The sequence below is a fragment of the Podarcis melisellensis genome, assembly GCF_964234715.1.
Source record: "Podarcis melisellensis genome assembly, chromosome: 17".
Classification (NCBI taxonomy): Eukaryota; Metazoa; Chordata; class Lepidosauria; order Squamata; family Lacertidae; genus Podarcis; species Podarcis melisellensis.
The window spans coordinates 31081214-31093521 of NC_138534.1; the positions used below are offsets into that span (position 1 = coordinate 31081214).

Genomic DNA, 12308 nt, shown 5'->3' on the forward strand with positions numbered 1-12308 from the left:
TAATGATGATAATGATGATGATAATAATAATAATAATAATAATGCTGCCTTCTCTTTGATATGTGCTTAGACTCCAACTCTCTTTTAACCATTCTGGATTTTTCAGGTCTGCATCAAGTTTCTTCCTTTTAAAGAGCCCTCAGAACTGCAAAGCATTTTCTTTTAATCAGCATCTGCCTCATCAGTTTCTCGAGTTATTTGCAATTTTATTATCACCATCACCACCCCTATTCTCCATCTCATGGCTCACTACTGGGGCTTTCTTTCCCAGAAACCCATCAACCTTTTCCTGTTTATCTGTCTCTCCTAGGTCCTCTTTGCCTCAAAGAATGTCATGACCCATTTTGCTCCTTTCCCCCCCTCCAAGTTTCCCCTCCTCTATCACTTTCTGTGGCACTTTGAACAGGGGTGGATTTAAGGCAGTGCAGCTGGTCACACCACACTGGGCACCGAGCCCAGGGGATGCCGCAGGACATCGCAGCTATCAGGTAGTGAACTGAGCAGAACGGAAAGCAAGAGGAACCTTCCCACATTTCAGAGCATTCTGGTGCAACCAATAAATTTAATCCAAGATGGGGCTAGGCAGACAAAGAGGGGGAGCTATGAAGAGAGGATATCCAAAGCAGGGGTTGCTAAGGACAGGGTGTAGGTTTACTTACTTTATCCAGCACAAGTGAACTTTTGCCATTCTCTCCTATGGGAAAAACTAAAATGTTGGACATGAAGATGGCACTGCAATGACAGGTAAACCTTCCCCCGCACTTGACCCTAAGCTGCCTGGGTCACAGACACAGATTCTACAGGAGTGTCTTCTTCTCCTTTGGCGATCACTCATAGCCGAGTAAGATTGTCTTCCATGAACACAGTCTTAACAGTGAGTCAGTAAGTGACTGTGGAGGCCAGTTCTGGATCCGCATGTTCCTCCTCAGTGGGGACACAGGTTTCAGGGCAGGAGTTGATCAGTGAGCTGGTTCTATAAACCATCATGGCAAACTATGGGTTATGGCTTATCATAAACAAAAATGATGTTCCTGTTTTGCTCTGCCCTGGGAGCAACAATCAATGAAAGTTGTGGTTTGCTTCTTGCAAAAAAAAATCATGAGCGGAAGGTAAGGTTGTTTCTTAAGTTTACTACTTATGGTTTATTTGGAGAAAAACCATAAGGACTGGTTCTCACATCATGCTAAATCAAGGTTTGCTGCTCACAGCCCCAGGCAGGGTGGAATAAAAGCAGAGTGGTTCAGAAGCACACACTGTTATGCTGCTTGCTCATGGCAAGTCATAAAATTCATCTTATCATAATGTGTAGGCATTACATACAGAGGAGCAATACTCTTCCTACCTTCCCCACATAACACTTCCTGCTGTAAAGAACTTCTCTCTCTCTCTCTCTCTCTCTCTCTCTCTCTCTCTCTCTCTCTCTCTCTGACACACACACACACACACACACACACACAGGCATTTTGCTTGAGTTAAATAATTGCTTACCCTCTCACCTTCAGGTGACAGCATTGCTAAAATATCATTGGTAAGAACCTTTTCTTCTCCTTCGGCTGGAGCCATATAGGCAAATTCTAGTTTAGCGATTGAATCAAAGCACTTCCTTAAGTGAGGCTGAACAGCTTGAGGATTGCGAGTCTGAGCCAAAATCTCCAAGAGTTCATCATTGGATAAAAAGTAAAATCTGTTTGTAGATAATTTTGAAAGTGTTAAAAATGCAACTATTTTTTCATTAAGTATTTTCATCTGCTAAATTTCAAAATGTATTCTACACTGAAGTTGTGAGGATAATTTGAGGCAGCAGACTTAATTTGTCTTAAAGCAATTTCATTCATTTCTGTAAAACATGCTTTTCTATAAATGTATTTTTAAAAGCCTGTGGATTAAGTAATTAAGTTGTGCACTATTTCAACAAGCACAGTAACAAAACAGTCACGGGCACGGAATAAGTGGGACTAAAACCAAGAGGAGAATGAGGAAGTAGAAGACTTGAATTATAAAACAGACAGATAATCAACAGAAAAATAAAGGCGGTTTCAAGAAATAAATATAGGAACTTAAGAAAAGCTTGAGGCGAAAAGGATCACAAAGGACCTTCCTTGCCCACTACAGACATGAACAGTCAAATAGCACAAACCCAAACCTGAGTAGGAGGAGACAGGAGATAAGAAATGCATTCAGGTGATCTGCTCTAGGTGAAGACAGGAAGTGCTTCAAGGGAAGTGAAAGCCAACCACTTCCTTTGAAGCTACAAAGTTCCTTCCCTCAAGAGGTGCCAAACCCACCTGGACACACACAACTTCCAAGACAGAACTTGCATTATTCCGTCGTTTAAATCAAAGGTGGGGAATATGTGACCCTTTAGATGTTGCTGGACTTCATCTCCCATCAGCCCTAGCCAGGATGGCCTATGATGGGAACTGGAGTTCATAGGTTCAACAACCGTGGTTTAAATCAAAAAGCTACAAATAAGATCCATCCAAAGTTAAGACTTAACACTTCCATGTAAGTCTATGGGGTTCAAATGTACTTAATTCTGATGGGATTGCACCTCTAAGATTATACTGAATAAAGATTTATGCAACATCCAACATTCCCTTTTCTCTCTTCCTCCCTGTAGCAGCCTCCCCCCACCCCATAAAAATCTGCTCCAGGGATTCCCCTAGCCCTGAGTGTCGCTTCATGGGTAGGAAAGGAAGGGAAGATCTTATTGTGGTAGCAGAATCCATTGGACATTGCAGTTGGATATCACCCAGAGTGTAGATGGTATAATTATATTCTTATTGATTCTTAACTAACCTGGGGAAGATTACTCTCTTAGATTCCAAATAAGCTTCCAGGCACTTCTGAATTTGATCAAGAAGTGCATTGTTATTCTGGAAGGACTCTAAAAGGCCTGTATCAAAGAAACAATAATTAATAAACTTGCAGAGTGAAAACGGAATGTGTTACAAACCTAACAAGGAGTAGACAGTAGGAAGGAAAAACAACTGCTCCAGGCCAAGGCAGGAAACGGATTGGGGGGGGGGATGTCTAATGGACAAAGACCTGTGTTTCCTGTCTTTAGGTACAAGAGGAAGGTTTGCCATACATTCACCACCTCTGCAGAAACAATAATTTAATAAGCTTGCACAGTGAAAATAGAGAGTGTGTGTGTTTATTGGGATGAAAAAAGGAAAAGATGGTTTGTAATATACAGTGGTACCTCGGGTTAATAACTTAATTTGTTCTAGAGGTCTGTTCTTAACCTGAAACTGTTCTTAACCTGAAGCACCACTTTAGCTAATGGGGCCTCCTGCTGCCGCTGCGCCACTGCTGCACAATTTCTGTTCTCATCCTGAAGCAAAGTTCTTAACCCGAGGTAATATTTCTGGGTTAGCGGAGTCTGTAACCTGAAGCACATGTAACCCGAAGTACCACTGTATAGAAAAGCTTCCGACCTTATATACTATCTTTGAAATCCAGCTGTATAAGCTACAAAGGCACAAGTGTCAGAACAGCTGGAAAACAAGCCAAACCTTGGAGAAACATGCCATAGTTTGTTGGACAATCTGTGGGACAACTTGTAGTTAACACTAAGCCATGGTTTGTTTAACAAAGCATGAGTTATGTGCGAACCAGGCCAAAAAGTCAGAAGAAAGTTGCATATAAGCGAAAAAAACAAAATGGCAGGAATAAAATAAACCCTGGAAATAGATCCTACATTAAGCAATACATAAGCATCAGTCAAATGAAATATGAATTCAGAGGGACAACCCGAGAGGTGTGTGTGTGTGTTTGTATGGGCCTCAGGCATTGCAGCACATGGCTTTTGAAATCATACTACAAGCTTAAGATACAGTAGGTGTGATTTGCATTTTCCAGCTATACATAACATTGTTTTGTTATGGTCAAGCATAATACAAATTTTAGATCTATTAATACCTGGCTGAGTAGCTGCTCGGAGGGCATTAGGCAGACGATTAACTTTTCTCATAATTTCTTTCCAGGACTTGTCCACCTGCAGGAACATCTTTGCTTCTGCTGGCAGCTGCCTTTGAATATCAGGAGCACTGAAAATGCTTTCCAGATAGAGCCAGTTTCTCTGGCATGTCAGCCATTCTTCCTACATTGCACAGGGGGTAGTGGATCAGGGCAATAAAGACAATTACAAGAATGTCAAGGTGTTGTCATTCTCTGGAGCACATTTCTATCCTGTTCCTAAATAATCTCTTCTATTCTGGTATCCTTTTTGAAGGCTGCAATATGCTATATTGATGTTTTTAAAGAAGTACTATTCATCGTTCCTCCAACAACATAGAACTAATTTGTAGAAGCAAAAAAAAAAAAATCTGAATACCATATTTTATAAGTAAAATTGGGATGATTCTCCCCCCACCCCACCCCCTGCAAACAATGCTGAGCTGCAGCTGCCACTTCAGTATCATCTCCAAATAGCACTTTCACACTTTTCTGTTAACTCTTCGCAGATTTTAATAATTCAGTGTCTTTTGCAAACACTGTTGCTGTCCTACTTACATGCTTTTGCAGGCCATTACTGAATAAACCATAAAGAATCAATATTGCTTCTATAGATGGATATGAATTACATGATAATCAATAATCCTTCCTACCTAGGTATGTTACTATCACCAAGTTGATATTTAAACACTCTCTTGTCAAAGGTAAAGGGTAACTTCTAAGAAACAGTAACATATACCAAGATTGCTTTTCCTCTTTTATTGCTAACACTAAAGGCAATGAGCATGTTTTTAAATAAGGTGACACTCACCAACGTCTGACTGAATAAAGAGAGTTGCTTTTGCCATTCATCAACTCGCGCCTTGAGAGGGCCTACGTATCGTGAAGATGCTATTGTTGCCACATTGATCATACTGTCATCTAGAATGACCTTGAAGGAAAAAAATAAACAGAATTCTCAATTTTGACAACAGAGTTCCCAGCAGTAAATGGCTAAATACAAGGTATGAAAATTGTCCAAAATGTTAAACAAGTATGTGTTTAACTCTCCGTCTCACCAATTAAAATGTGTTCTCACCAATTAAAATTAGCCCAGACTAGTTTCCCAGCTAAAGTGTTAGTTGACTGATCTACTGGTTAAATCAATTAAAGCTGCAGCCCTAATCTTTTCAAAACCACAGGAAATTAACTCCTCCCCCTATAATCTCTTAGAAATGCAGGTCCATGGATAGACTTTCAAATCTATATGGAGAGCCACCAACTCCAGAAAAGATATGTTGCAGCTTCCTATTGTTGCAGACCAGAAACTAATAAAGTTTTCTTGCAATATTAAAATGTAACACTTAAGTAAAACACATTCATACTTAAACAAAGTCTCTACAACAGGTCTGTTAATGAAATCAAAACTTTAATCCCAATCATAATAGATGTGTGCAGTTGCAACAAAATAGTGATTTGTGTCAAGACAGCTACAATCATGACATGCTTGTTTAGTGGGGCAAGCCCATTCTGTTACTTCTACTTGAGATGGGAATAACAATATTAACAATTTAATACAAGATTTTAGGCATGTAGTGTTGGACAGACATGGCAGAAATCAACTTCATGCTAGTCCAAATGCTTTGAACATGCACATGAAATTGTTCTGTTGTGCCATAGTGTGTTTGGCCAGCATAGCAATGCCAAAGTATGTTGCCCTGTATAGGGAAGTTTTTAATGCTTGATGTTTTATTATGCTTTTACAATTGGTTGGAAGCTGCCTAGGGTGGCTGGGGCAACCCAGTCAAATGGGTGGAGTAATACTAATACTAATACTAATACTGATGATGATGCCATAGGGACATGATATCTTCCTATGTTGGCTCATGATGCCAGCCAGTGTTTAGAGCTGGAATTGAAGTTACTAAGCACAAACCATTTGTTCATGGCAAATTTAAGCACTTGTAAGCCCAGGAATTTCAACCAGAGGGCTAAGCACATGCTCATATCTGTCCCACTGATTTGAACAAGCCAAACTAGGTGTGATGTAAAAGGTAAAGGTAAAGGTACCCCTGCCTGTACGGGCCAGTCTTGACAGACTCTAGGGTTGTGCGCTCATCTCACTTAAGAGGCCAGGAGCCAGCGCTGTCCGAAGACACGTCCGGGTCACGTGGCCAGTGTGACGAAGCTGCTCTGGCGAGCCAGCACCAGCGCAGCACACGGAAACGCCGTTTACCTTCCCGCTATAAAGGGGTACCTATTTATCTACTTGCACTTAGGGGGGGTTTCGAACTGCTAGGTGGGCAGGAGCTGCGACCGAACAACGGGAGCTCACCCCGCCGCAGGGATTCAAACCGCCGACCATACGATTGGCAAGTCCTAGGCACTGAGGTTTTACCCACAGCAGTGTGATGAGGCTGCTGTAAATATTTTTTTCCCATGTATATGCACTATTCACATACAAAGCAGGCAGTAGAATGGCTCTATTTTAAAAATAGGAGTTTGTAGAGGAAGGGACTAAAACTCTTCCCTGCCTCGCACCAACACATTGCACTCTGTTGCTGGAAGCTTTGAAAAACCCTGCTTTACTTGTGAAAAACCGTACCACATCTTGTCATAAATTAAAATTAAAAAATTAAAAAACATGCTAAAACACAAATATATGATTTTTAAGAATTTTTGGGCTTTAAAACTGACAGCTTTAAAAGCAGTTCCTAACCTGAATGTCATCTGTGCCACCCAGGATAAAAACATCTTTTGAATCGCGATGAGGAAGGACAATGAATTCTGTCAATTTCCAAGAATCATCCACCTGGGTTGGGAAGAAAGGCAGTTTATATTAGCATTGAAAATAAGTTTGATAAACTGAGTTAAACCAGCCGTTTACTCAGTTTATTTATTCAAACCGGTAAAACGGGGCATCCCAATACCCTGGTGTTTGCAATGTCTACTGAAAATCTGTTGTTCACATATTTTCTATACCAAGCAAAATTTATTCATTATTAACAGAACTGAAAGAAGCAAATGGCCTTTTTCTAATTAGCATGGAAGGTTGCCAGGTTGGGATCTGTTTCCCACTAGTGGTTGAAACAAGAAAAACAATTGTTAAGGTAACCCAGTTCTGTTTTCTGCCTTCATTGAAGCAGACTTGGTTTTCTTGGGCTCTCCATCGTTTCTTGTTCTCCTCAGGCCAGTGTGTTTTCTCTTTATGATTTGCCTGTACTTTGTGTGTGTTTTCTACTCTTTGCTTCAGTGCATTATGCCTTACTTAGCCAACTTTTCACTTAGAGTTTACCTTAGCCCTTCTCTGTTTTCCCTTTAACATTTCTCTTAGGTTTTTTTTTCTTTTCAAACAGTGTCCTGTCATTTTTTTTGCCTGTGTTTGTCTCATCAATGTGATTATCTTGACAGTTTGTGCCTCCTCTGTACTTCAAAACAACAACAAAACTGTCCCTTTTTCCTCTGTGTACGTAGGCTACCCCTCTGTTCTCCTGCTATCCCTGTATTCCCAGTGGCGTAGCGTGGGTTGTCAGCACCCGGGGCAAGGCAAGTAATTTGCGCCCCCTAACCCATGGATCTGCGCCCCCTAACCCATGGATTTGCCCCCCCTAACCCTAACCCCCAGATGTTGCGCCCAGTGCGGCCGGCCCCCCCTGAACCCTCCACACTACGTCACTGTGTATTCCTCACTACTTTAGCAGAGGCTACTCCATGATAGCCAACCCAATCTATTTATTCATGGGGAAAACACAACACTCCAGGTCCATCACAGCCTTGTCAGGCACATGAGTTGCACCAGTCTCTGCAAATAGTGGCAATGGCCCAGAGTTTTCAGTAAGTGTGCTCTGAATCAAGGATTCAGTAAATGAAATAGACAATTTATTTACTTGTCGTCGGTCCAAGAGGGTGTGGTGAAGAAGAAGAAGAAGAAGAAGAAGAAGAAGAAGAAGAAGAAGAAGAAGAAGAAGAAGGAGAAGGAGAAGAGGAGGAGTTTGGATTTGATATCCCACTTTATCACTACCCTAAGGAGTCTCAAAGCAGCTAACAATCTCCTTTCCCTTCCTCCCCCACAACAAACACTCTGTGAGGTGAGTGGGGCTGAGAGACTTCAGAAAAGTGTGACTAGCCCAAGGTCACCCAGCAGCTGCATGTGGAGGAGCGGGGATGCGAACCCGGTTCACCAGATTACGAGTCTACCACTCTTAACCACTACACCACACTGGGTGTGTGTGTTTTTAAAGCATCTGATTAAAAAGTACCTTTCTGAGAATTGCCTCCAGGGAAGCTTCTCCTGAAGCTTGTCCAGAAACATCTTGAATCTCCTGAGAGTAGTCAAAAGCATTGATCTGAACGAGTCTCTCTAAGGTTAATGGGTTTTCCATATCTATCAGCTGTGCGCCAACTATTTGTTCTATAATAGCCCAGTGTCTGGGTCTCAAACAAGGGTTTCTAAGGTCTGTGATGGCAGGAACCTGAAAGAGTAAGGTGAACAGAATTTTAGTTTAACTTTTTCTTGTTAAAAATGCGCAGATGATCAACAAACTCCCTATACTTTCATGGTAACACGTGTTGCACAAGTAGTCTCTGTGGCACTTCGTAATCTTTTTGCACTACTATATAAACCAATGATTTTTATAAAGACACAAGAAGACTAGAGAAACAAAAAGGCCCCATCAGAGGATGGCTGAGTGATTCCAAAAACTCTAGTCTAGATAGATATTTATACTAATGAAATGGCCTGTAACCTTTTGGCCTTATTACACTATTCATTTTGACAACTCTTCCATTTTGTTTTAGGTTGCATGAAGGCCATGCCTTTAAGGTGATTCGTAAACAGTCACAATGATGTTACAAGTAAGATGCAATCTGAAATGTTCATTTGAAAGGGATCCTTAACAAAATTGCATATTTTCTCCCTTGAAATACACCTGGAAGTCAGTTGTACCTTTTCTTTCATTCTCTCCACTTTCTCCTTAAGCAGCGGCACAACATTATTAGGTGGCAAGCCCTTTTCCAGCTGATTGACAAATTTGGCATACTTGGAAACTTGAGAATTCAGGTTTTCTGGATCCAAGCTATCAAATTTAGCCTGTGGGAAGAGAGTATATAAAAGGATTGTTTAGTCTATGAGGAAAACTCAATTTGTTTATTGTAAGATATTTCTTTCAGAATAAAGGGAGGGAGTTAAATCAATACCAAGCATGACAGGCACAAAGTTCCTACATCTACTTAGTCAGAAGTAAACTTGACTCTGTTCAATGGTACTTATTACCAACTGAATGTGTGTAAACTTTGCAGCTTTAGAGAACTCTTTTGAGATATTATAAGCCTTCTTGACTATTATATATTCTGCTCTCTCAGGCCTAATATAGTGCACCACACAGATCCATCATGTGGCCCTGACCTCACTGCTCCCCAGCAACATCAGTGCCGGGAGAGCAGTTCTGCCTCATTTGTAAATAATTACTGCCTTTTACTTACTCAACACATAAATAGCCATCTCCCTACAAAACCCACAAAATCTTTTTAAAAACAATATTCATAATGGTAGTGCAGGTTCTTTATACTTGATCATCTCAAGAGCAATGCATGCAATTTACCTCCATCCACTCGTCTTCAAGTACTGACCATTCAGACAGAGAATCCCATAACAGTTGTTTCAATTTCAGCTCTGCACAAACTTCCTCCAAAGCATCAAATCTTGTCATTTCCACCTTCGGGTGTAAATAACAATAATAATAATAATAATAATAGAAAATAGCCTTATTCTGTATATTATAAAACGACTATCATATCCTTGAATAAAATACCCGAGATATAGCCCTAGACATAGATATAAACATAGATATAACTATAGATATAGATAGGGCTCATTCTCTCCCCACACCCATTTCATCCTCACAACAGACATGGATTTGGAAACCAAGTCACCTTGAAATTCTTCTGATAGGATTTATACGTAAATGCACGTTTCTGTAGCTCATCAAGAATAGTTTGCAGCTCTGCTAGAACTTGTTTCACTCTTTCCTGGTCTGTAGCTATATCCAAAATCTGAGGATCCTATTAAAAATCAAGAAGTTGCTTTACCATTTAGCTTTCATAAAAGTTTAAATAGAAGCGCTGCATATCAAACTATTACAGTTAAATCCAGTAGAGCATATGATCTCTAACATGCAGTGCTATGCATATGTGATGAGTTCCTTTTACCCTTTCTAATGCCTACTGCAACATTTCTCTATATTAACTGCTCCTTTAATACATAGGCAAATAGTTGCTTAACTAAGCTAATAGTGGAGGGCTTGGCCAATACCTCAGTAACTGTTCACAGGAAATAAAAGCGTTTAAAGTGCCCTTTTGCTGTGTTTTGGGTTTTCCATGTCAATGGGCAGAGCTCATGTTGCTGGTCATTCAGTTTTTGCCGATTTGAAAATACACCCTCTGTTCAAATTTATTGGTTATGTTGGGGCCGTGAATATTTTCCTTACATTCTCTGCACGCCACAAGTTCATAAAATAGAATTTCAAATTATGTCAAAGCTTACTCTATAACCCAGAGAACTTTGTGGAGTTAATTTACGGCTAATGAGCTTTGAAAATATTTATTCAGTCATTCGATTTATATACCACCCTTTATCCCAGGGCAGTGAACAACATTAAAAAAAAATTTTATGTGGCATAGTAATAAAAACACAATACACATAATACAGAATAATAAAATGATCATAATAACAGTTCCCCCATAGATTATTTAATGGCCAAAGTCCTAGTTAAAGACGAATGTTTTTGCCGAGTGCCTAAGGCCATGTAATGATGGCACCAGGTGAGCCCCTCTGGACAGAGCACTCCACAGATGGGATGCCACCACAGAAAAGGCCTGTCCCCATGTTGTCACCCTCTGAACCTCTCAGGGAGGGGGAGTCAATACAATGTACAGAACAATAAAAATCAAAAACATAACTGTGACTGAGTACAGATGTTGCTTGTGACATCTTCAATATTAAGAAATAAATACTGTATGGAGTGATGGGTATACTGATCACTGATCACAAAACAAAACATCAGTCCATTGAGAATGGGGACAGTGTGAAACATGCCTAGTCCAGGCAAGAGGAGAATCCATAGGGAGAAGGCAAATATCCCTCCATTGCAATGCATGAGTCGTTGGAGGTTTGTGTAATACACCATTGTTGGTTATAAATGTTATAAACCTTGGCGTTCTTGTTGACCCCTGACACACCCAAAACTGTCTTATACCAAGTCCATTGGTCCAACAAACCCATTGCTGACTACTTTAGCTGGAACTGGTTTCCCCGATTCCTAGGCAGGGCTCTTTCCCAGCCTTGCTTATCTGACAGTTCCTTTTATTTCGAGGTACTAACGACTGAACCTGGGCTTCTGCAATCGAAGCATGTGGCCTGCTACTCAGCTGGGGATCTCGTGTACTGTACTTTCAGTGCACAGTGCTGGAGAATGTGGCAAATCACTAGTAAACAATACCAGAAATCCATTATGGCAATTCTATAGGATATAAACATGGGAAAAAATTATTGTTTCTATACCTGAGCAAGGTGTTTGACTTCTTTAACTTCTAAATTTAGTTCCTGAACATCTAGGTCTAGGAGCTGGCAGAACCTAGCAATGTTGGCATCTCTTTCACCCACAGATTTGTCAATTGCATTTCGGACAGCAACGATGGATGGTTTCAGACTTGAAAACAAAGCAAGATCTTCAGGCGGAGTTGGCACTGCATATAGTTCGATAAGCTGATACATCTTTGTTACGACTTTTGAGTCAACTTCAAGTGTTTCAATCTGAGGGGGGAAATCAGTTAATTCTTTTGAAAATGTGCTTCCACAGAAAATCTTCAATACTGGTGCTAATATTCTAAATTGCCACAAAATGTTACGTTAAAAGCAAGAGGAAAAACTGGCACAAAAGTCAACTCCGGGTTCTTTTAAATAGTATACAGGTAAGTAATTTTTCCTACCATCTATACAAAGTCAGGTCCCAACCTTCTGTGACATTCAAGTATGACCAAAGACTGGAATCCAGAACAGGTGTATGCAGAAGAGAGGAAAGGTCTATGCTGACAGCGACAGGGATGATTCGCAATGGCTAGAGTTGCCAAAGACGTCAAGTAGGTTAAGTTTCCACCATAATGGTGCTCTCCCATATAACTAAATATTAGCCTTTCCCCCTGAAAGCAGGGACCTGCCTGGCCTGGACCTTCACATTGCATCCAGCAGGTATCTATGCAATAATACAAGCCTTATGGGGAGCACTTTGCTAGTTCCTTATACTAGTAAGTTTCTAATACCACTGCTATTTGCAGGGCAGGGGGGACTCATCATGACCTGCAATCATCATACG

The 12308-nt window shown here is 40.6% G+C and overlaps 1 protein-coding gene across 2 annotated transcripts in view; it reads right to left on the reverse strand.

Annotated features, from left to right (window-relative positions):
- Positions 1–12308, reverse strand: part of DNAH6 (dynein axonemal heavy chain 6) — a 133487-nt gene that overhangs the window by 103134 nt on the left and 18045 nt on the right. For both annotated transcript variants that reach the window (XM_081893587.1, XM_081893588.1), the window contains 10 exons: positions 11498–11749; positions 9871–9999; positions 9540–9653; positions 8885–9028; positions 8199–8411; positions 6659–6751; positions 4772–4891; positions 3925–4105; positions 2800–2896; positions 1489–1684 (listed from right to left, as the gene is read on the reverse strand). In XM_081893587.1, coding sequence (XP_081749713.1) covers positions 1489–1684; positions 2800–2896; positions 3925–4105; positions 4772–4891; positions 6659–6751; positions 8199–8411; positions 8885–9028; positions 9540–9653; positions 9871–9999; positions 11498–11749 — 1539 coding nt within the window. The remainder of the gene's footprint in view (positions 1–1488; positions 1685–2799; positions 2897–3924; positions 4106–4771; positions 4892–6658; positions 6752–8198; positions 8412–8884; positions 9029–9539; positions 9654–9870; positions 10000–11497; positions 11750–12308) is intronic.